The 26,306-nt window shown below is 40.2% G+C and overlaps 1 protein-coding gene across 3 annotated transcripts in view; it reads right to left on the reverse strand.

The window, feature by feature from the left end:
* ABLIM1 (actin binding LIM protein 1) overlaps positions 1-15,704 on the reverse strand; it is a 216,355-nt gene extending 200,651 nt beyond the window's left edge. Inside the window, exon 1 of one of the 3 annotated variants that reach the window (XM_081953535.1) lies at positions 15,520-15,704. In XM_081953535.1, coding sequence (XP_081809661.1) covers positions 15,520-15,532 — 13 coding nt within the window. In that variant the 5' untranslated portion in view covers positions 15,533-15,704. Of the gene's footprint in view, positions 1-13,803; positions 13,913-15,203; positions 15,287-15,519 lie in introns of those variants that run through there. The other 2 variants (XM_081953525.1, XM_081953524.1) reach the window with 2 other exon arrangements.
* Positions 15,705-26,306: the final 10,602 nt, after the last annotated feature.

Below are 26,306 nucleotides of genomic sequence, written 5' to 3' on the forward strand. Positions count from 1 at the left end.
ACAATAAATAAAAATTTCTAGATGTAGACATTTAAAATTTACGTCCGTTATGAAAGTGAGCATAACTATTTAGAATCATCTGGGTAGTTTAAGTATTTTAATAAATACTTGCTTGATTTTATTGTATATAGTTTTGTCCAAATTGTATTTTTATTGTATTTTATTGCAAATCATCCAGCGAGCTCTGCAGTTTAACATTTTTAATAAAACAAGAACATTCAGTGTTTCTGTGGTCATCAGCAGCATGAGAATGGAGGCATATTTTTGCTTAGCAATGACCTACCATCTATGCTTTCAACCAGTCATCTGCTCTTCACGGCCAACCAGAACTAGGCAAGTAAATCACATATAGATTTTAAAGAGAAAATTAGGTAAAATAATTCAAAATGCAATTCCAATTATAATAGAACCAGATTTAATGGATTTCTAGGAGTCATTGTTAATATAATCTGGGAATAGCTCATTGATTACATGTTATTTTGTAAATATTTAAGAAGTAACTGAATATTTACATTGACCCAGGAGGATTTTGCTCACAATTAACATAATCCACAGGGAGACCTGCTGTTATGTATTTCTGATCTCTACTAAGCTACAATGTTCTCCATGACATTTGTTACCAGGACTATCCTAAGCATAAATCAAAGAGAGCTTGCTGGGAACCAGCATCCTTATACTGTATCCAACTTCACAAATCCCCCAGACACTGACACAGGAAGATGCTCATTTGTTAACAAATGACAAAATGCAGCATGGACTTCATAGCACAGTCTTATTCAAGTTGAGCAAATGCCCAGGCCAAAACTGAAACATACTGGCATTAAGTGAAACTGCAAAGACATTCTCATTCTGCTTTGAAATAGGAAACTTTCTATCACTCCTGATCCAAACACTAACCCTTTGTGATGATTGCAAACGAAAACAAAGGTATGAACCTCGTATATTTTTGTCTAATGCTTATTTTTCTCAGTGACATGATAAATAAAGCAAAGCTTTTTACCTTTTCATAGAAAAAGAACATTATGGACACAGAAGTTTTTGGCGGGTGGGATTTCCCCTTCTTTGCGACAAAGGCAACTGCTTCTTCCTTTGATTCAGGCCATATAATTAATTACACTGAAGAAATAGAACAGCAGCTATGGCTGCCAAGAGACTCGGTAACTAACATAGGGAGCTATGTGTGAATCAGTATTCATTGCAGTTGTAAAATGAATGGCTGGGCAACTTTATCAACATGTCCTTTCTACGTCAAAGAGCTCTCATGCCTAGACATTGGACAATGCACCTGGGACCTGCAATGTCCCAGCTGATGAAACATGCACACTAAAATCAATTATGAGCCCGTGATAAAACTAAAGAAAAAAATTAAGCCATATTTCAGATTATCAATTTTTCCATCAGTTCTCCATCTCTAAATAGTGTACCAACAATGCATGTAATCATGAAAGAGATTCTTGTTTTAATTCTTGTTTTAATAAAAATTGTTTGTAGAATGAAATGCAGATGAGTGTGTTTTAATACATGCTGACTGAACAGAATGGGCTTATCCCTAATACAAGTTAATATTAGATTAAATAACTCATACCTGGATATTTTTGTATAGATAATTTTAATATTTGCATCCTACGTACTGGTCAAAATCAAAAAGATCCTTTGCTTCAAAGAAAATGTGTTCATTGGATAATGGCCAAATGACATTCCTAGTCAACTGGGCTATGTACTTTTGCAATTCAACTAACACTCTTTTATAATCAATGTACCACAAATATCCTGGGACAAAGGGGGAATAGTGTGATTATACAAGACTGACTGTCCTCGATTTTTCCAGGCAAACTGTTACATTATTTTGGACCCAACTGCTTTCATTTGTCCCTATTCAAGACAACTAACCCACGTATAAATCCAGTATCTATCATCTATAAATCAAAAATATTTTTTATTTATGAATGTATTTGCTATTATTAACAATTGTAAACAATTTTGATAATAACCAATACTCCTGTCATAAATACCTAGTTTTTTCTTGTCATTTTGCTATTTCAAAAGTATTTTTTTCAGTTATTCAGTGTCTTAGATTTATTTATCTTAGCTGTCTTAATTAATAACTTTATCACGCCCTACAGTTCATGCCTTTGAAGTAACCAAGTTTCAAAATGTAGAAAAGAAAAAGTGAAATTTGTTGTAAATATGATATTTCATAGAAAAAATACCCATATTTAATATGGAAAATGTGATGATTGGAATTGGAATTGGATACATACATACATACATACATACATACATACATACATACATACATACATGTCCTTTGTGCTCACAACGTAAGTACTCCACTTGGCTCAATTGAACCTGTTCGTTAGTAACAGCACATATGGTTCTAAAAAAGAACATTGATCTCCACAAAAGGGTTTTTTTAAAAAATTATTTCAGGTCTAGAAAATTTAAACTTTTCCAGTTATCCTGTATTCTGAACTTCTAACACATGTTAAACTACTGTAAAGAAGGCAACCTTACATAATAAAAATCTGCTATTGGCGATTAACTTATAATGCTCTACTTGAAAAGTTAAAATTCAAATGACCATGTTTTTTATTGTTTCAGCACTCACCAGGAGGAATATGTACATCAACATCTAGTCATCTGGACATTAACAGTATTTACATTTGCTAATTCTAATGACACTACCCTGATGGTTGAAAGTGCAAATGATATGCAAGCGCCAATACTAAAGGTCAAGGACACAGTGAAAAAATGGGACTAAAATTAAATATAAAGCAGACCAAACTAACAAAAATGGGTAAAACAACCAGCCAGAATTGACAATGAAGATATCGACGTAGCAGATAGCTTCTGCCATATACGATCAATCATCAATAGGTAAAGGAATAAGCAATCAAGCAGAATAGATACAACTGGTGTACAAGCTGGGTCTATAAGAACTGACCCTGCGGGAAGAAGAACCATCACAATATCCTTGTGAGTCCAATGGCTACCATGTCTAGTGCAGAAGATAGATATAACAAACAAAATGGAAGCTTCACTTTTTTTCCTCATTATTTGGACATGACTAAGGTCAAATCCAGTTCCTCTCTATCTCATCCTATAAGAGACAAATTGATCCTCTCTGCCATTCCATCTGAAACAAAGAACAGTTCACCACTTCACAGTACAGTCCTAGGGTAACTTACCCGATGAGGACACTTTCCTGCCCTGGGAAGTCGGTTGGAAAGAAATGAAGAGCGATTCAGAACGTCAAAAGCCAGCTGTGCGCTTGACATACTTGCGGAGCATCCTGCGAACATCTAGCATGTGCCAGCGTTTCTCCCTCGGATGTCTAGGGCGTGGACAAAAGTCCAGGAGAACTATTTCTTGGGCGCGATGGAACCAGGAGTTAATCTTGGGGATGAACTATGGGTCCTGCCTGAGGACTACCCTGTCCTGTTGAATCAAGCACAAGTCTTCTCTGACAGACAGGGCTGCCAGCTCCGAAATACGCTGTGCCGAGGTAATGACAATCAAAATGTCAAATGTTTAATGCTGGTTGTCCAGAGTGGTTCAAACAGGGGACCGATGAGGGCACGCAGAACCACGTTGAGGTCCCAAAATGGATATCTGTGAACCACTGAAGGTCTTAGGTTGGTTGCACCTCTGAGAAAACTGTGGATGGTAGGATGCCGACCGAGCGAGGAGTGCTCGTCTGGAGCCAGAATGGTGGAAATTGCGGCTACCTGACGCCATAGGGTGTTGGGTGCTAGGCCCTTCTCAAGGCCATCTTGTAGGAAGTACAGAATAACAGGGATCGAGGCTGAGGAAGCGGAAGTCCCACGAGCAGTGCACCAGCTGGCGAAGGCTCTCCAGGTAGCGTCGTAGATCCGGGTTGTGGACAGACATCTGGATGTTTGGATGGTACAGATCACCTTGGCAGAGAGGCTGCCTCTGCTCAGGAGATCCTTCTCAAGTGCCAGACAGCTAGTTGTAGCCACTGGGGCTCTGGGTGTTGAAGGGCCCCCTGGCTGAGGGAGATTTCCTGCAGTGGAATCTGCCAAGGGGGTTTGACGGAGAGACTCACCAGATCTAAAAACCAGGTTCTCCTGGGCCAGAACGGTGCCACCAGTAGTATCTCTACTGCCTCCGACAGGATCTTCTGGATGATTCTGGGAAGGAGAGGTAACGGCGGGAAAGCGTACAGCAGTCCCCGCAGCCGAGGGCAGTGCAAGGCATTGACTCCCTTGGCACGCGGGTCGTGAAACCTCGTGAAGAACCTGGGGAGGTGCGTGTTGGATGCGGTGGTGAACAGTTTTACCTGCGGACAGCCGAACCTCTGGGATATGTGCTGGAACAGGTCCTTATTTTCTACTAGGACTGGGTCCAGGACTTCCCCAAAAAGCTTGTCCCCTTTAAAGGGGGCTGAGACTAGCTTCCACTTGGAATGCTTGTCCACGTTACAGTGTCTGAGCCACAAAAGACGCCTGATAGTGACATTGGATGCTAGGGCTCAAGAGGCAAATTTGGCCGTGCTCAGGGTGGCATCAGCAGTACACTCTGTGGCTGCCATGATCTTATTGATATCCTGCCTCAATTTGGTGTCCCTGGCTGCCCTGCTTTGGTTGAGGCAGTTACTGGCCGGAATGTTTGCCAGTAACTGCCTCAACCAAAGCAGGGCGGCCCTGGAAAGGAATGAGGCCGAGGCGGATGTTTTAATCACCCATGCTGCCACCTGGTGAGTTTTGTGACAAGCATTCTCAGTTTTCTTGTCCTCTGCTTTGAGATCCTCTAGTAAGTCAGGGGGGAGAACAGACCTTGAGGTAAGGGCCACCACGGGGGGGGGGTGTCAATTGGAGGTAGTTTAATCAAATCCTCCAGGCTGGCATCTACCATATACAGTTCCTTATCATTACTGCTGGGGGTAGCCATGATAGCCAGTTGTGCCCATTGCTTTTGAACCATATTGAGAAAGAGTTTGGGGACTTGTACTATCTTCTGGGCTGACACAGGTTCCTCAAACAGGTTCCCAGATAGGTCATCTGGGTCATTAGTCGCCTGAACCGATGGTGTTGACCCCAAGCAGGTTGCTATCTTAGCCTTATCCAGGATGGTTTTGAAGTTGGTCAGTTTAAATAGGCCCGAAAATATAGGTTTTTCGGAAGTACCACCTTCGTCCCCAGAGAACTTGGCTTCCTGACTAGGTAATATGTCCTCCTCTTCCCAATCTGAATCCTCAGAGGCCAAGGAGGAATGGGGGGACTGAGGAGGCTGGGTGAAAGATGCTGCTCTGGGAGCATCTTCGGGCTGGAGATGGCATGTCTTGCGAGTGCGTTTGCCCCTCTGCTGCATGCCCGCTTCAATGCCCTGGGAGATAGCTCTGTTGATGACCTCCTGCATTTCTGCTGAGAGGTTGGGCCTTTGGTCCTCAATGGGGTAAAGCCTGGGGCCAGACCTGGGAGGCGGTAGTTGCGGTGCCCAGGGTCCTGCTATGAGTCAGGCTTCAGGCAGCTGCAGCATGAGGCCAGAATTGAAACCGAAACCAGCAGGGTTCCAAAAATGGCACCCAGAACTCCCTGCCGCCTCTTCAGCCCTTTAAGTTTGCCGCTAGCAATAGGGAGAGCCCTGAGAACGCCAGCTCGTAAAAAACACGGACGGCAGCAACAGAGCTCTCAGCAGGGTTGCTGCAATGGCGCTGGCATCGGCACTCCAACCCACGCACCTCCCCAACAGCTGTCTGTGACCCAACGGTGCCCGAGCAAGCCCGGGACACCAGGAGGATGGCCAAATTAGAAAGAAACGAGCTTTTTCTCACCAAGCCTGCTCAAAATTAATTTCTACAATACTTTTTCTACCTTCAAACACAATTGATAGTCCAAGCAATCTATCTAGAATTGAAGAGAAACTCGAAACGCGTCCACTGGGCTAGCTGAATTGAAAAAAATTGAAGATAATCAGCACCAGAGGCGTGGTTTAATGTTTCAATTCAGTTCTGGGCAGATTGGCTGTATTTAACCCTTGCTTGGACTCTCCAGAGCAGCATCCTGGAAAAAATCCTAGGATGTGGATACAGATAAAGATCTGACTAGCATCCTCAAAGTTGACCAGAAAATCAGATTGCTAAATTTCTCACCTCATAGCCCTCAGGTTCTGGGGTGTGTGTGTGTGGGGGGGGGGGTGTTTGTTTCCAGTTTCTTGCAAAAAGGCACCAAATGATTTTTGAACTGGACATAGTTCTTTTTCATCAAATCTGTGTTTTGAAATTTCTGAAATTTCCATGACACATGATGATATTGAAGGCCACTAAGAGTCAAGAAAGTTCAATAAAGATGCATTACCTCCATCCCAGACCCGTCATAGGTAATCAACAAATGCAATCATGAATCACCAAGAAAGTGTGATCAGTGCTATTTCAGTAGTTTGCCACGCCTGAAATCTGACTTAAAGGCTTTCAAAAGGTTCAGGATAACTATTTCTGAAAAATATTCATCAAAAAGAGAAATTTGGAGTTAGACTAGAAATTATCCAATGCCATAAGTCTAGCAATAGCTTCCTGAATTAATTATTTGCAGTATTTAACATAAAACAGCAGAATTTCTTACTGGAACATAAATAGTCATCTTTAATATGATTCCACTCTCCCCTTTTTTCAAAAGGGCAGAGTGGAATCACATTAAAGATGACTATTTATGTTAAATTTATAATATTATTATTTTATTTTTTTCAAAACTGGACACCAGAATATATATATATATATTCAACATTCTACCACCAGCAAGGAAAATACATATGTCAGCAAACCATGTCAAAGAAGAGTTAATTTTTCTTTCTACACCATCACCTTTAGCATCCATTTTGAAATTATGGGAATTAAGAAAGAGCCATATTTTCTAAGGTTTATGTGGAAGCATAAAAAGCAGCTTAAGTAAATAATATTGTAAGCGCAATAACTTGGATCCTTGACCTTAACTAGTTTTCTAGTTAATGAATTTCTACTTTTTCTTTTCCACTAAAGGTTGGTCCCCATCCAAACATCATTTCTGATCATTACTTTATAGAGTTTTGTGAACAATAGTAATATATAGGACAGTGATGGTGAACCTTTTTTGGTTCGCGTGCCACAAATGGGGGGAGTGCAGGGGGGTCAAGTGCAGGCGTGCCGCACCCATAATGCAACGCGTGCCCCCCCCCCAGTGCGCATGCGCGCACAATGCACGACACCCCCCCATTTTACATTTTTTTGCCCCCCCCAGGCTCTAGGGGCTTATATGAGCCTGGGGAGGGCGAAAAGAGCCTCCCCCAACCCCCCAGAGGCCCTTCGGAGGCTTCAGGGACTGTCCGGAGGCTTCCCTGAAGCCTTCGGAGCGCTTAAAACCACCCTCCGAGCAAACCGGAAGTGACTTCCGGGTTGCTCGGAGGGTCGTTTTAAGCGCTCCGAAGGCATCAGGGAAGCCTCGGACGGTCCCTGAAGCCTTCGGAGCGCTTAAAACGACCCTCCGAGCAAACCGGAAGTGACTTTCGGGTTGCTCGGAGGGTGGTTTTAAGCGCTCCGAAGGCATCAGGGAAGCCTTGGACGGTCCCTGAAGCCTTTGGAATGCTTAAAACAACTCTCCGATCAAACCGGAAGTTCCGGTTTGTTCGGAGGGTTGTTTTAAGTGCTCCGAAGGCTTCAGGGACCGTCCGAGGCTTCTCTGATGCCTTCGGAGCACTTAAAACAATCCCTGAAGGTCCCTGAAGCCTCCCGGGGGGGCAGGGGAGGCTCTTTTCGCCCTTCCCAGGTTCCTATAAAGCCTCTGGAGCCTGGGGAAGGCAAAAAATAGCTTTTAAAAAGGTAAACTCACCTGGCCAGCGCGTGCATGCGCGCTGGCCAGCTGACAGGGCAGCGCTTTGCGTGCCCTCACAAATGGCTCCGCGTGCCACCACGGTTCGCCATCACGGATATAGGAGCTAAAACAGCAAAGGAGAACAGTGGTTTTGTAGCTTTCCACAGCATGCTAGATCATAAATTAATAATACACGCTAGCTTAATGTAATGAACTAAACTGAAATGTGGCTAACGAGTTTGTGGTTTAAATGATTTTGAAAAGATAGACTAGAACTTTAATTCTCATACCAACTCCTTCCTTTTCTCTTGTATCTGTTACTAGGAAATGACAAAAAGAATTTCTAAAGATAACTATCAACAAATGTTCACATCATTAAGACTCTATAAATAGGAAACAAAGCCATGTGCATTGCAGCTGGCTGAAAAAAATTATGCAATTGATCGTGAATCATATCTTACTGTTGAAAACAAAAAGGCAATCATAATTATAACATAAGGGGGTCATCCCTGATTTGAAGATGGATGGCTGTGCAATTCAGCCAGCTGGACAGACTCATAGACAAAAGGACTCATTAGAAAAATCCATCTTGGTTTGATCAGCACAGCCTGATAAAAAATAAGAAAATCTGGCATTGTACAAATAAAGGGGGGAAATGGTAATGATATGATATGATATGATATGATATACTATACTATACTATACTATACTATACTATACTATACTATAATATAATATAATATATGGTTATAAAAATCATGGTTTTATGGTATTTTCACAGTATAAAGAAGACCATACCATATTTTTATGAAATTAGAAATAATACAGACCTCAGTATGCAGACCTCAGTATCAGTATTATCAAAGTCACAATAACAGAAAAAAGTTTAGATGTACTTATATGATGTATTAAATTTATCTTACATAAAGAAACTATTATCTTACATTCGCCAGTATTGCAAAGGAAGACTTTTTCTCCAAAATAATTTATTTTTAAAATGAGATGCTTATTTTAGACTCACTGAACAAATTATCATGGAAAGAAGTGATTATTTTCTGGCTTCTGTTTTCAAAGAAAGCACCCTAAATTTAGTATATCTTCTGTACAGATAATTCACACATGAATGCCAGCCAAGAACTGAAACTAGATTTTTAGAGTCTTAGATCTATTCCAATAAGTAATGACTTCCCATGATGCTTCTTTTGTTGTTTCTACGATTCTATATGTTATATGTGTGTAAGTATAGTACAAAAAAAAAGAAAGAACTCTCAGTTCATGATCCAGAAAACTAAAATTAGCCCATCATGTTTATATTCATTCCTGCAACTGATGAATAGGAGTTCGGAAGCAAGAGATTCCCATTGTTACAGTTTTATTGTGCCTCTTTAGTACATTTGAGGTCAAAACATTGAAAAGCTTAACTTTGCTTATAGAGTTAATTTTTTAAAAAATTGAATGGCAGACTCAGATCTCTGAAATATATTTCCCATGGCTAAGTTCCTTTCCTTTAAACTCCCACGCTTCATGCTAATTGTTATTTATTAGATATTCAAACTTTGAAGGGCCAATGGGCACACTGTTTAAATTTTTTTTTTAAGCGGCGGGCAATATATTTGGCAGTGGTGGTAGTGTGAAACTTTCATTTTTCCCACCTTCCCATAATTTTGTTTCAAAATAAAATAGATTCATCTGTGCAGCACAAAAATAGAAATGAAGTCCTCCCTAACTAATGGTTCTTTACTCTCTTCTTAAACATGTCCAGCACTAGAAAGTTCATCTTTGCCGCTCATATTTGGCTTCATTGTTAAATAACTTCTTGTAATTTAAGCATTTTATTCCATATGCGCATTCTCAAATTACAGGTAACAAGACCTCTGTAACAACCTTTCACAATTTGAGAAAACCTATTCATTCAATCTGTGTGTGAATGCACAAAATTTAAACATCACACACACAAAAAATGGCCAACAGCTGTCTTTATGCACAGGCAACATCATAAGCAGGTGATCACATGATTAGTTGCAGCAGCAAGATCATGCTGGCTTGTGTTACTGTTGTGTTATTGTCTCTACTGTTTGTGAAGCATAGCATTATGATTAGACCAGATTCGGGTAACTTCCCTCCATTTAAGGAACATATGGGAAGCTTTACACCTGCTCAAGCTGATGCTGTATACAATTTCCTAGGAGTGACACACACTTAAGTCCAAGAGACTTTTTTTCAGTAACCATGCATAGAACTGAACTGCTAATTGTTTAGCCACAAGCTAAGCTTATTTTCTCTTTTTAAAATGATACAGAAACATGGGCACTCAAAATAGCCTAAAGCTCATTGTACAGACAGACAATCACAGGAAACTAGCAGCTCACAACCATTCTGGTGCTTATTAGTGCTGACTTATTTGTAATGTTCCCCTCAGGAATTCCAATGGGCTTGTAACCAAAACAAGATAGATTTTTTTTTTTAAAAAAAAGCTCCAACTCAAGATAAATGGTTAAGTTGTTTTTTGTTAAGTCTAGCACTTCACGGCTCTTTTTTCCTCATAAAACCACATAAACCACATAAAACCATAAATTATTTATTTATGAACTGTAAAAATGTTTTTATGTATATACCTCCTCCTGTGCCATATGCTTGTGTATTTAATTGTACGCCGCCCCGAGTCCCTTCGTGGAGGGGGAGCGACTTATAAATTGAATAAATTGAATAAATTTTAACATAACCTTCAAGTTGTGAATCTAATTCATGATAAAACACTAAAAAGCAATTACATAATAAAATTAGTCTAAGTAATTTAACAAACAAATTCCACAAAAATACCAATCCAGGCTATGAATTTATTCTTAATAGTCTTGCATTAATCACATTATTTTACTAAGTGTCCATATGTCAATACCTTCCATTTGTAACATTTCCATGCCTTTCCATCATTTTTTCAACATTTATATTTTCATGCTTTCCCACCAAAACTGTTAAAAATACAATAGCCTACTGGCTAAAAGTTATGGAAATTGGTTAAAGAATACCAAGCCCAATCAATCATAGGAGATTGGTGCTTTGCAATATCCATAGAACTGACAAATATATACCCATCAAAACACATTATCAAAAGCATTGGTAATGATAGAACCTGGTTTTAATTCTGGAGCTCAAGTATGTAGTTCTAAACATACAATTAACACAATTATTGTGGGAACGTGCAAAGTTCTTTTCTCCTCCTGATATTCTTATTACAGTATCTCATACTTTGTTTTTAAAAGCTACACATAATTCTGATAACAGCTAAAGAAACACAATAATTAGTTGCTTAGTTGTTGCATTTCAGATGACAAACTTCACTATGTTTTCCAAGTATTTAATACTTTGAAAAACATGTTAAGCCATTCAGCTTTGAGGATCCTTCTCCTCCTCTTCTTCCTGCTTCTCCTCTTTTACCACTTCAAGGGAGATACAAAGTTTCTCCCTGTCTTGCTCTTCTGGCAGCCTGAACATCACTGTTAGTTGATGTTTTGTAGCGTATCTTTGATGCTGTCTTTCCATTTAAGGAACTGTGAATTATCAAATATAATTCCCTTCCATAACTACCAAAAATATACCATAGGCCTATAGATATGTTGCTAACCCTTCACTGAAAGACATCAGCTAAGCTTCCAGGCTTGCCTGGAGTATAAGTCCATGGTCATTTTAAGATCCTCAATTACCACACGAAAACAACAGATTATCTTTAATCAACAAGAAAGTGAAATTCCCTTTTAATACATATTGTAGTTTAATTCCAGCACTTATTTTTCCCATCGGGAGCTTCTTGTCTATGAAACTGTGAGATTAGTTGACATAATTGATATATGAACAACTACACATAGGAAGCCTTCCTGGATGCCTGGTGAAACAACTATAAAAGTGTGATCAATACTTATAGCCATACGTCCAGATACCCCAAATGAAACAATGTATAAGTAGTAGCACTACCATGAAGAAACATAGCTCTCAATTCCTATAGTTGGCAGATTTGCAAAGCCAATTAAAACAGTAGATGGGAGCTACAAATCTAAGCCACCGGGTTGGAAAAATAAGGACACATTTGTGGATGGCATTTTGCTGAGAATCTTCTGTCAAGCCCTGCCAGCTCATTTTCTTGCTTAGATATACCTATAGGAAGCTTATGCTTAAATCAACTATTCCTGTTGTGCACTTTACTTCTTTCTCTGAAAGCCTCAAGGGAGTTGATTGGCTTGCAGTACTATTCATTATTTAAATTATATATTATTCAGCCTTGATCAATATTTATTCTGCAGCTCACTTGGCCAGAAGGGGCAGTATGACACAGTCAAGCTTATTATAAAATGTATTTTGCACAAGTTAAGATAAACCATTAGCTCAATTTGTAGCCAGATGATATGCCAACTGCAACTGTCACATTACAGTAATGTTCATTTTCACAAACTTCCTAGCTAGTTGTCACCTCCTTGACTTTAAAAAGAAAAAAAATATGTAATTCCGTAAAATTAAAAGTGGTGATCTTATTAAGGTCATAACCATTATGGACAAACTGGAGATTAGTAAATCTCTTCCCATATTATTTCTGCCCCCTATTTCCATATACCAGTAGGGGTGAATATAAGGGATGGGAGCCCTAGAGCAGCTGCATTATTTTGTCTTCTACAACAGTCTGCTGATGGAAATACCAGACGGCAGAGTTTATCAGTACTTAATCTAGGCACCTAGTTTGGGGCAATCCAGGTTACCTAAGTAAACCAAGAAACTATAATTTAAAATGTACAAAATCAGTTTTCCAAAGATATGTCAATATTTAAATGGTCTTTCTGTACAGTCTTATATTGCTGGAGTTTATTGAAATTACCATTTGACTCATCAAAGATTGCACCCCAAATAGTTCTGATCTCATCTACCAGCAACTAAGAGGATTTTAATCAATCCCTGAGAGGTCATATGATTTTTGTTCTATATTTGCAGAAACCTCAGTCTTGTGGTTCTGCTAAGTGCATATAATTGTAGAATGTAAATATATATTGGCACAAAAAAATGAGCATTTTAACTGATATAGCTTTAATAAAATCAATTTCAATAATAGTCATCCGTATTTATGCACCTTGTTGGGAATACCTCGTACCACTGAACAAAAATATCACTCTTTCTTATATCTGAATCTGAAATGCAGCCAAAAACCACAGAAGATGGATATGCAACAGTATTTCCCCAGGTGTTATATCCTATTATTTCTCTTTTTGAATGAGTGTTGTTGTCAAAGCAAGAAGCAGCATGATCATCAGAAGAATGCATTATCAAATATCCCATAGGCTACCATATTTGTTCAATACCATAATCAGTTAGGCTGACTAGCAAAACAACAAGGGCTCCCGGTGTAAATCTGCCTTGAATTTTACAATCTGCTTTCCAAAGTCCTAACAGCTATCTCCCAAACTGCTGAATATGCACTCTTCAGAGCTGCAGTTAGCCCCTGCTTTCAAAATGGTTCCAAGATGATACTTGATATTTGGCTTCCTAAACTCTTTATATTTAAAGCTACCAAAGCCTTTCCCTTAGCAGGGGTGTCAAACTGAGGGCCCACAGGCTGGATCACATGCAGGTCATGCCCACCCCAGGTCCATGAATGGGGAAACGTTGCAAAACATCACGTGACGGCAACATGATGCATCAAGTTTGACACCTGTGCCTTAAAGCTTTCAAAATGACTACATCCTAATGTGATGCTTTATGTTATAATCATAGTATTTTAAAGTTATTCAATGTTTTGAATATTTTAAAAACCTTAATCCACAAGGGTATAAAACTTGTCTTAAAAGACTCGAGCCTACTGCTATGTCTAAATTATACAAAAATGTTGATATGCATGGTTGAGCTTCATATTTCCAGTACGGTGGACAGCTGAGAAGCATAATACATGACATCTAATGCTTTCCCCCACTAATTTCTTTCAAAAATGCAAAAACATTGAAGAGAGACCAGGAGTACTCACCTCGTTAGAAATAAAATCTGCTTCAATTTTCCCTATTTTACAATAACTTTACAGTATGGTTTCTGCAATGGTTAAACATGGTCTTTTTAATTCTACAGCTAGCTAGCAATAGATTTTAGAAACGAAGAGTGGCACAAGATTTTCCATTCAAACATTAAACAGATATTTCTTCAGAAAGATGAAACAATAGAAGGTTAAGAGATCTTGGAGTCACTGATATGCAAGTTGTATAAATCAAGAGGATCACTGAGTATCCCACCCCAAAAATAAATTAACTAAATGTACTTTTAAATTTTAGCTGAGTCAGTACTGTGACATCACAAAACTTAGAGGAAGCTAGGCAATATTAAGGAGTCTGGTCAGAGTATGCAAAGTTCCTCCTATGTCTCCACCTTTTCTTTTTCCATTTCCAAGCATAGCCACACCCATGAATTTGCAGACAAATCGGTATTTGCAGATTTCTAGAGGAGTTTTGTTCTGGTCATGGTAGATTCTACCGTGTACAATTATTATTGAAACAACAATCACAGTATGAGTGAAATAAATCAAATACGCACAGTGGAAATAAGATAAACATGTCTTTGGTTTTGTTATTTCTTTACAAGTACACGCTCTTAAAAGATCTTACATAAAGTGTACACAATGCAGCTAGAAATATCAATTGCACGGATTTATCAGAATAAAAAAATCATTTCTGTCCTTATAACACAGCACGTAACACAGATCTTATGTTCTAAAGGTCCAGTTTCAAAGAAGGATTTTACATCTGGACTTCTTTAAATCACAATCCTATGCATCTACATTTCAAAAGGATTTCCGACCAGGTGCAAGGAAAGTGTGCAAAGGACTTCTGTTGAAAAATACATTAAAATTATAATATTTTTATATCCAGATAATAAAATCTGTTCGTAAACTTCAACATCAATAAATACTATATGCATTTCCATGAATAAGCCCCTTACTCAATAATATCTAACACTTCATTAAAAGAAGTATCTACAACTGACTAAAATCACTGTACTAGCTACTTCGCCTAGCTCAGAAAGGAGAACATACTAGTATTATCATTCTGGTATTTTCCTTCACTTTCTATCAGTGCAACATTCCACCTCCCAAATTCTTCACCAAAAAATATTTTCTTCTTGGGGGGGGGGGGGAAGGCAGACTGATAAATTCCAAAGTGATTGTGAATCCCCCCCACCCCCACCCTTTCTCCATTCTCCTTCCCTCTTTCCCAAAGGGATTCACTGCAGCTTTAAATATCTTGGTGCATCAATGAGTTTTTCCATCAACACTGTATAAAAACACCCGTCCCAAGGAGGGTGGGGTGGACGCAAAATCTCACCCCCACCCCTAAGGAAGGTAGGTTCCCAGGCCAGGCCAGGCTTCCTCGTACTCACAAAAGAGAGCTGTGGTGTTAACATAAACGTTGACTTCAAGGCTCTCTCAAGCGCGGCTCTTCTTCGCCTCCCTCAAAAGATCAAGCAAATGGAAAATTAAAGGGGAGGCAGAAGCGAAGTTCGTAGGCACAGCAGGTGCATAATGCAGGGAAAGGTGGAGGGGGGAGAGAAGGGGGAAAAAGGGGATACATGAATGCAACTACCGCTCAGGGAGAGGAAGATGCGAAAGAGGCGGAGAGTTGGCCTTATCTGGAAGCATTCGCTGGCTGAAAAGATGTTGATCCAATCTCCTGTCCCGACCCAGATGCTCACTCACCTCTGGCGGACATGGCTCAGATGGACCAAGAGAGACAAGGCGGCGGCGGCGAGCGCAAGAAGCGAAGCCCCCTCCCCGACATTAACCGGGCGCAGCCGAGAAGCATCTCCCCATGTGCCGCCGGGACTGCGAGCGAGAGGGCGGTACCTGTCTGCGTCTCAAAGCGAGGGAGCGCCGCGGACTAGCACAACAGCCGACCGCTGCAGCCACTGCGAGCAGCGACCGGCTGGGCCTGGGCGGGGCCATTTGCCGCTTCGCCAGGCGCTGCAGCACCACTCGGATCTGGCTTAAAAAAAAAAAAAAAACCAACCACCGGCCCACCGGTTGGGGCCTCCTGCAGAAGAGCGAGGAGGCGATTTACGTGTTCGTTCCTTCATGCAATGTGAACATTCCGCAATGAATTCTGGCTTAATAGCCGGATAAAGAAGCCAAGTCTGGTTTTTGTTTTTTTGTTTTATCTTGAGGGCAATTCAGGACATTTATGCCGCTTGGATCGAGCAGGCAACAGGTACTCGCGTAATCCACGGTGTTTTTGAAAGGGGAGGGGCGCCTCCAGGTGTACACAATGAAGGAACCTCCACCAGTATGAACCGATAACTGTATTCGAAATGATCGATTACAGGCGTTTGATCGGCGTTTGGCATTCAAAGCAGTTAAACCAGTTAAAATATAATAGCACAAGCAGTATGCTACATGTGCAGGTTTTCCCACACAAATGTCATGGTATTGTTTTCAATGGGCAAAGAATAATGGAGGAAAGAAACGTACATTGAAGGAACACAAAATGAGAAAAGCAAGGAAATACAAAATGATTATTTTGTATTCTGGACCTTTCAGAGTCTTTAGAAAATCCTGTTGTCCCCTTCTCTGCGATTGTTTACAATTTGTGATATTGTACATGACCTCAAGTATGTGGTGATTCACAACCACATAGTGGTTACAAAACCAGTGAATGCTGTTGATGCTCCTGGTATGGAAAAAACAGAAACTGACCTCAAGCTTGGCTGATGGGTTGCATTTTTCAAGATGGAAATGTCATCTTGGGCTACTATTGCACAGCTCATTCTCTGGGCACAAATAGCAAAACTTTAATCTCAGAAGAGCTTCCAGGTGGATATGTTTTCTTTTTTTAAAAGAATTTTATTGGTTTTTACAAATATTTATAGGAAAGGGTAAATAGGTACAAGAAAATTTTGACAGCTACATCGTGTGAAAGGTAGAAATCCCCCCAAATCTCACAACTTTTACAGAAAAAAAGAATCAAAAATTAAGAAATAGACATTGGCAGCTTTTTGTTTTGCATTATATCAACAATATATTCAATCATCTTTTATGTCACTTCCAACACTTACATTATAACAACAATTGCAATGTTTCAAACTCATTTTTGTGACCTGAGTCTTTTCACTATTGGTTCCTCCCCCCTGTCTTCTGGCAGAGCCATGCCCCCCCTCTCATATCTTGTGTACTGTCCCCTTTTCCATCTAGAAAGGCACTGTATTTTTCAATGAAAGCCTCTGCCTCCACTACTGTATTAATTCTGATTCTAGTGCCCTCCCAGAAAATCACCATTCCTTCTGGCAATAACCATCTGAACCAAACTCCTTTGCTATATAATTTCTTTGATAAAGAGGAATATTTTTTCCTCTTATCTCTTACTTTCTTTGGAATTTGTTTGAGGATGGTTATTTCTTTGTCTTTATATTTTAGTGGTCCCACCCTTTGAGCTCCTAAGACCTCATCTCTTGTAGTCTTTCTAAGAAATTTAACATGTATTTCCCTTGGAACATTGTGTGTTCTAGCGTATGCTGAATTGATCCTATAAATCAAATCAATATCCCACCATAGCTGTTGTTTATCTCTTTTAATATATTCTGCTAAAATTGTGGTCATGATCTCCTTAAGGTCTTCATTTTCTGTCTCTGGTAAGTTTTAAAAACTAAGAAAAAAAGACATTCTTTCAAATTCCATTTTTAATCATATGGTTTTCAAATTCTCTATTCCCCTTCTGGACAATCTTAACCTCCTCCCTCAGCCCAGTCGTGTCTTCCTCCAATACACCTATTCTCTGTTTATTTTGTGTTGCTTGTTGTTGCGTTTCTCTGAGCTGATCATTTAAGTTTGCCAGTTGTTTTTTCAGTTTGTCTTGTCCCTTCATAATAGTTTGAAACATTTGGGCAACAGATAAGTCCTTTGAACTCTCTTCAGTTGTTTTAGATTGTAGAAATGAAGCCATTTGTGTCTGTTGAGTAATCGGGCAAGACGTAGAAGATATCAGGGCCAAGGATGCCTTACCAGGCGGTGGCTTTTTAGGACCCATGTTAAGTTCAGAGATAGCTGTAAGTCTTATACAGAAGAAATGGCGTCTGTGGAATGCACAGCTGGGAGAGATCGTGAGGCAAACAAGCCCAGAAGTGAAAGTTAGTCTTCCTATACAGCTCCAATCCAAAAGATAATAATCAAATGTTCCAAATCCAAGGGGACCATATAAGAAGAGAGGCTCCAGGAAATCTCTGGGGCGTGGGGTAATATAAAGCCAGAAATCCTTTCAAAGGGGAAACTTCATTCGTAAAAGCAAAGAAGAAGGAGGAAGCTGGCCATCTTGGCTCCGCCTTCACAGGGGATCAGAAAGCAACATATCCAAAGTTTCCAAAAGGTAGTTTAAGAGAATCAACTCAGCAGTCATCTCTTGCAATTGTTGCAAAAGTCATTCTCCCATTGCGTAGTGGAAGTGAAAGTTAACTTTTAACTCTCTCTCTCTCCTCTGAGAGAGAGAGATATTCCGAGTGCCACTTTTCTGAGGGGCAGTGGAAAATCCACCCCCTCCAATCTTAATGCTTCAAAGGATTGAATCCACAATTTAGAAAGGCTGCTGCTCATCAATTAGGTAGATTTAAAAGAGATTGAGGGAAACTTCCCACCTCACTGCACTTCAGCTGTAGCATCTGGTTAATTGTTTCCTTCCAGGCTCCGTTCAGCGAAGGCGCACAGCGACAGCATGCAGCGCCGCCATGCACCCCCACGCTCCCCAGCTCCTGGGGTGAGGTTGGAAACCCCCCTGCGGCTGCCGCCGAGCCTGAGGGTCCCAACGAGCTGCCCTACGGCAGGGAGCCCCTCCAAGGAGCCCACCGAAGAAACGAGCGGCGGACGCACAGGTCCATCGCCTTCGGGGACCGGAAGTCGTCTCCAGGTGGATATGTTTTCTCAAAATAAAATTCATGGCCAGAATACCATTGTAGAGTTGATATCAATGTCAAGTGGTATTAATTTAGTGTTGTGCAGTAGTTAGGATATTAAGTAAGATCAGGGATACCCACATCAAGGTCTTTCAGGCCACTGGTGACCTTGGAGACTGATCACTTTCAACATAGTCAATTTCACAGATGGACGCTATTCCTGTAAGTGAAGGCAGAAATATTATGTAGAGCATCTTGAATTGATGTACAAAAAGTGGGATGTACATTCAACAAATTTGCAATTAGCAATTGATATGTTATTGTCTAATACATTAACAGAAGAGCCTAATCAAACTGCATGATACATTTTGCAAATATATATATAAAGTCCACAGTGACTATTATTTTAGTTAAACAGTTGCTCCCATCGTTAGATAATGTAAGGTTGTCATATCAGTAAATGAAAAAATAGGCAAATAAACCAGGTTCAGCCCTGTATTCAGACAATATCACTTTTTTTCTGTTTTCCAAGTGGGCATTAGATAATTCCTTTAGGCTTTTGCATTATACAATAGAGAGGATAATCTTGTCAATTATTTTTAAAAACCACAAAAACTTAAAATTATGTTTTTCAGAGTTTCCTTTATACATTATCAGAATTAACAGCACTAAACAAAACAAGTCATTCAAATATATAGAAATTGTAGTCCAAGCCTTGACGTTCTGGTCCAAAACAATATTTTAAAGTTTAAGGTAGTCCTTGACTTACCACAGTTCATTTAATGACCAGTCAGTTACAATCTTTATAGCATCCCCATGATCATGTGATCAAAATCCAGATGCTTGGCAATTGGTTCATACTTATGACCATTGCTATGTGCCAAGGTCATGTGATTATCTTTTGCAACTTTTTGGCAAACAAAGTCAATGGGAAAACCAGATTCACTTAACCAGGTTACTAACTTATCAGTTGCAGTGATGCACTTAACAACTGTGGCAAGAAAGGCCTTAAAATGGGGCAAAGGAAATTCAGCAGCAGATACATTCTCAGAGGCACCCCAGGAGGGATCTAAAATGTCATAATGGTTGTCACAACTGCATGACCAACCCAATGTGCAATTTTGATACCCATACAAAAGTGCATGGTTTCTGCTTGCTTTGCCAATTTGGGCTTCCTCTACAGAATGTTAGGAGAGCCAGTTTGGTGTAATGGTCAAGGTACCAAGTTAGAAACTGGAAAAACCATGCCAGAAAATATTTACATACTTTTACTTATATTTTAAAATAATTAGACAAAATATACAACTTTTTGTGGAAACCACATTGTTTTGTTCATGTTAAGTCATAAACTGTTCGCTTTGCTTTCTTTTTGCTTCATATATAGTCAAAGCTGAATTTGTAGACATGTAACAAGTCTCCAAGATACTGGAAAAACCTACGTTATTCACTTTAGCATCTTCCTTGTGTCCAAAGAAGGCTTTGAAATATATATATCAGCAATGCGTGTCCAGTTCTGCTGTACATCAGGATAAAGATAATAACAGCCATTCACGTTTTCCCATGTTTATATAAGAAGAGTCATGCTGTAGTTAGAGTAACATCAAGGAACAATTTACTGAGCAGCTATGGCTTTGATAACTATTGCCAATGTGTTGCAATTTCTCTGCAGTTGCTTCTAAAGATAACACCTTCTAGTTCAATATCTTTCAGACTTCACTGTGATGTCAACAATCTGGTAATAGCAGCGAAAGTGTAACTTTCAAAGCTGTCAAGAAAAAAATGATCAAGGGTCTGAATCTAATGGCTACATACTACAGGGATAACCAGCTGAAGCCAAACCAGCTGAAAACACAACCCTGGGCTTTCCATTTGAATAAAACTGTGAGACATCAAGAACACTGCATGTATGATAGAATGGTACTAGCCTAGAAAATTTCACTATCCTAAAGTATTTTGGAGTAAATCTGAAATGCGCACTTACCTTTAAGAACCACTATTTTAATACCAAACATAAAATATCTGCTGGGAACAATCTAAGAAAAATAAAGATGACCACTCAACCACATTTCCATAGAATTTCCACATTAGACATATGTCACTCTGTTTGGTTCAGATCGAAACATGCAAAATAGGTGGATGTGTCCCTAAATGAAACAATGAGACTGATCATCAAGGTATCTAAAACTGACCCAAATACAAAAGATGCATTATCTAGCTGGTATCTGCCCTCCAATGTTCTGCTGGGAAAGTGCTGCACAGAAAGGATGAGTTAAAGCAACAACTTCAGAACACATTATGTGGCCATCAACCTCCACAGTTCAGATTGAGATCGAGGAATGACTTTGTCAAAACCTTCACCCGTCCCATCAAGCAGTAGCCACAGTCAGCCCTGGAATTATGGAAGGCGAGTGAGGAGCTTCCGGGAAACTTGGCACAACCACACGACTACCATCTGGTCAAGAATAAACTTGACATATATGGAAATCGCAAAACAGATTATGCTAAGTAGAAAGATCAAGGAACAATCTAAGAAAATGGGTCTTGCCTATGGAAGATACACTATGTGAATGTGGAAAGTAACAGTCCATTTCATGCATACTATGGTGCATACAATGTCCTTCAACATGTACAGTGGAAGATCTCATGCTGGCAAAAGAAAATGCTGTTAATGTGGCCCATTACTGGGTAAATGTCATCTACGCTTAATCCTATTTATTTTACATAATTTTTATATGTACTATATCTGTATGATTTATTTTATCTGCTCAGTGTTGAACATTATATGTCTATAACATGAAGATGCTTGTGACACAAATAAAAGATTTCAAACTCTTGAGCTTTTGGGCTTTTGTTTTAGAGATGAATGTTGCATCACAGATTGAAAACCAAGGTACATAAGCATCTCATCAACAATGAAAAACACGTGAATCTCATTAAACCAGAAGAACAACAAGTGATAGAACATCCAAGTGCTTTGCAGCTTATAAATATAATCTTTATTGTCATTGTATTTAAATAAAACGAAATTGGTTATCCTCATGTTCCTCTAACTGCAACAGCTCATGCCCCACAAACGTTTAGTACTTGCTCTACCCTCAAAACCTGCCTGCATCTCAGTTTTAAAATATCAGTTTTGATGTAGCATTTTTTTAAAAATTCTTTACATACTCCTAATTTATATGGACATGCTCCCTCCTCCCTGGTCACTGGTGATCACTTGCCTTTCAATGTCATTTTGGCTTGAATAGACTCAGCAGAAGCAAAATTGTTGTTATTAGGCCATTTTTATTGAAGCTGAGTTATTATTTTCTAAGCACTCCTTAAACTTTGTGCTAAAGTCCACATACAAAATAATTTTAAAATGATTAGTCTTCAATCTGTTTTCTCCTACAAATGCCCCATTCCCAATCTTCTCTTTATCCCTTCTCTCAAAATGCTCAAGTTTAAAATCAAAAACAGCAGTCTTATTTCAAACTCAATCAAGCAGGTTGTGTCATCATCATAGTTCACTTCTGCCACTATTTGCATCTTAGTATTATTTTGTTGAAGTCCCTTATCAGTTCATCAGAGGTATTGTGACTTATTTCAGTCATCTGCCTTTAACAACAAACATATATTCATTCAGTCCCACAACTGGTCTTTCAAAACTACAACCTATTCCATTTTTTCAGCCCCCAGCATCTAATCCATTCAACTAAGATATTAAAAATGGACAAACATGACCCTGGACATTTTGTCCACTTTCCACTGCTAATCTTTTTCCATCATGGTTGCCATCCTTGTCATATTTATCCTCACCAGCCAGTTTAGTCATTGCCCTATTCCTCCTCCTCCCCCCCTCTTCCTCCTGTCCCATTGTCCTGGTCCCCTCCTATGTTGACGCTTTCACTACTTGTTGAACCAACAAAGACCAACAAAAACAGGAAAGTGTAGACCAAAGGATTCCACAAGATAAGCCAGATCAAGTCAAGTGCAGAAAAAGCTAAAACTATTTAACTGAGTTTTGTTACAACAGTCTTGCAAGTCTGATTATGCTGTACAATCCCCTTCTCATATTTTGGTGAATTACAGTCTTTGTCTGTGAAGCTTCCATGCTGTCTGGACATTCTAGACTTTTAAAATGTTTTACTCCATTTGGCCTAGGCAATGATTGACTGGTATTAACCATTAGGCAGACTAAGCACATGCTTAGGGCACCAGGCCCAAAGGGGGCACCACAAAGTTGAGAAAGAAAAAAAAAACTGAAGATTTGTACAGTATGTACAAAGGAGAAGGGCACCAAGATTTCTCAGTGCTTAGGGCACCAATGAGCCTTAATCCTCCACTGCTGGTATGAAAAATAAGTCCTATGAGCAAAAGAATTTTCCTGGCATTTTGTTTACATATTTCTTCCATTTTAAAATCATTTTTAATTGTACATGCATAGGATTTTTTATATATTTTATATAAATCATGTAGTGCTGCTTCACAATACAAGCTCCCTCTGTAGAGATTAATATCATCCACATTTAAAATGTGTAAACCTACTGCCATCTGCAGGGCAATATCTGATTTATTTTTTTTCCTGATGTAAATTATCTATTTCCTCATAATTAGAGAATTCTTCATCGACTTCATTTTGTATTTTGTTTACACTGTAACTAATAATGTAACTAATGATAAACTTCATAAACACTAGGTATCTGCAAAGGGTAGTATATTGGCTACTTCAGTATATTTGACTGAATAGGCTGGGGTGGAGATATTTGAAATAAAATAAATCTGTCTGAATTTATTCAGTTATTTATCTTCCGTGACCTTCCTTTTAAAAAGCTTATTCAAATATTGAAAGAGATCAACAATTATCAGCATAATTCCCTGTAGATTTATCCTTTCAATATTATATCATATTGGCATCAGTATTTTGATACATTAAAATGGCATAAATGTTGATGAATTCCCAAAATTTGGGATTTATGACACATACATCCTTAATCTACAAGTCTAATCTTTTTAAAATTATTCTGAAAATTTTAAACCCAAATCCAATGATAAAAAATAAAATCAGATTATATACATTGGGGTTCCAATTCTTGCTTTCCATATACATGCATATAATTGTAACCAACCCTTATTAAGCAGATATCCACAAGTGTCCACTGTGGCCAAAGTTTTTCTGTTATATTGAATTCATTTTAAGATAAAAATAAATTATTTTACATGATTTAAAAACATCTTCCCCTGATTTATAAGAATGGGGTCATTTTTGTTTGTTCTTTTAAAGTTATAGAATTAAAATTAATTTTATAAGTTTATTACAGCTTTTTAGAAAAATGCAGTAAGAAACACAGTAGGAATTTCAATGGCCTTACACCAAAACAGTGGTGGGCAACCTTTTTTTTCAACTGAGCCAAATCTCGCCAAAACCACGATTGAAATTTATTTTGAGAGTCACATTTTTAAAACTGAAAATACATAGGATGGTACACTGTTTTTAGTTTCAATAAACTCTGGCATTTGAAGCACGCAAGTCTTAAAGTTGTCAAGTTACAAGATCCTTGCATCCCTAACCCTTTAGGAAAAAAACCCCAAGGGGTCTTCAAACTTGACAGCTTTAAGACTTGTGGACTTCAACTCCCAGAATTCCTCCTCCAGTCATGTTGGCTCAGAAACTCTGGCATTGAAGCATGCAAGTCTTAAAGCTGTCAAGTTGCAAGACCCTTGCACCCCTAACCCTTTAGGAAAAAAAAACCCAGGGGTCTTCAAACCTGACAGCTTGAAGACTGGTGGACTTCAACTCCCAGAATTCTTAGAATTGAAGTCCACCAAGGGCATCAATCATATCATCGCTCAGATCCGGAGAGGATGGGCCCCTTCAGTGGACCAGAGGAGCCGCCAACAGTGAGTCTTGTGAGACCATTCTGGGAGGAGTTTGATTCTGTTGCCCCCGAGGATTTGGATAGGTTGCGTGGACAGCTGCGACCGACCACATGTTTAATGGACCCGTGTCCCTCCTGGTTGGTACTGGCATCCTGGGAAGTGACACGAGGCTGGCTACTGGGCTTGGTGAACACCTCTTTGAGTGAGGGGTCCTTACCTGCCACCTTGAAAGAGGCGGTGGTGAGGCCCCTACTCAAGAGGCCTTCCCTTGACCCAACGGAGCTAGCTAATTATCGTCCAGTCTCCAACCTTCCCCTTTTGGCGAAGGTTGTAGAGAATGTGGTGGCACAGCAGTTTCCATGACACCTTGAGGAATCCGAATATCTAGACCCACGCCAGTCTGGCTTCCGGCCCGGACACAGCACGGAGACAGCCTTGGTCGCGTTGGTCGATGATCTCTGGAGGGCCAGAGATAGGGGTTGTTCCTCTATCCTGGTCCTATTAGATCTCTTGGCGGCTTTTGATACCATCGACCATGGTATCCTATTGCGCCGGCTGGGGGGGATGGGAGTTGGAGGCACCGTTCTGCGGTGGTTTGGCTCCTACCTCTCTGACCGGACGCAATGTGTGTTGGCAGGGGGGCAGAGGTCAACCCTAAGGTCACTCACTTGTGGGGTGCCTCAGGGGTCGGTCCTCTCGCCCCTTCTGTTCAATGCATATGTGAAGCCACAGGGGAAGATCATCCGTGGTTTTGGGGTGGAGTATCATCTGTACGCTGATGATATGCAGCTGTACATTTCCACCCCAGACCACCCCAACGAGGCTGTCGAGGTGATGACCCGGTGTTTGGAAGCCGTCGGGGTCTGGATGGGGGACAACAGACTCAAGCTCAACCCCTCCAAGACTGAGTGGCTGTGGCTACCGGCACCCCGGTTCAGTCAGTTGATTCCATCACTGACCATAGGGGGCGAGCAATTGCCCCCCGTGGAACGGGTGCGCAATTTGGGCATCCTCCTAGATGCCCGGCTATCAATGGATGACCATGTGGCAGCCGTGGCAAGGGGGGCGTTTCACCAGGTTCGCCTGGTGCGCCAATTGCGCCCCCTACTGGACCGGGATGCCCTACACACGGTCACTCATGCACTGGTGACGGCTCGGCTGGACTACTGCAACGCCCTCTACATGGGGCTTCCCTTGGGACGCGCTCGAAGACTGCAGCTAGTCCAGAACGCAGCCGCGCGGGCTATTATGGGGAGTACTAGGTACTCCCACGTAACACCGCTCCTGCGCGAGCTGCACTGGCTGCCTGTGGTCTTTCGGGTGCGTTTCAAGGTGCTAATTACTATCTTTAAAGCGCTCCATGGCTCAGGACCTAGGTACTTGCGGGATTGCATCCTACCACACACTTCCCTGCGACCGATTCGCTCTCACAGGGAGGGACTCCTCCGGGTGCCGTCCGCTAAGCAGTGCCAGCGGGCGGCGCCTAGGAGTAGAGCCTTCTCTGTGATGGGCCCAACCCTCTGGAATGACCTCCCCCCCCCCCCGATATCAGAACCACCACCGACTTCCGCTCCTTTCGACAAAAACTGAAGACTCACCTGTTCCGTTTAGCCGGCCTGGCCCATTTATAGATCTATAGTTTTATTCTACCTCCTGGCAGATATTTTAATCGGGTATTTTTAGGGTATTTTTAGGGTTATTTAAATATTGTTTTTTAACTACTTTGCTTCGATATGTACAGTTTCTTATTGC

The sequence above is a fragment of the Natrix helvetica genome, assembly GCF_964273705.1.
Source record: "Natrix helvetica genome assembly, chromosome: 5".
NCBI lineage: Eukaryota > Metazoa > Chordata > Lepidosauria > Squamata > Natricidae > Natrix > Natrix helvetica.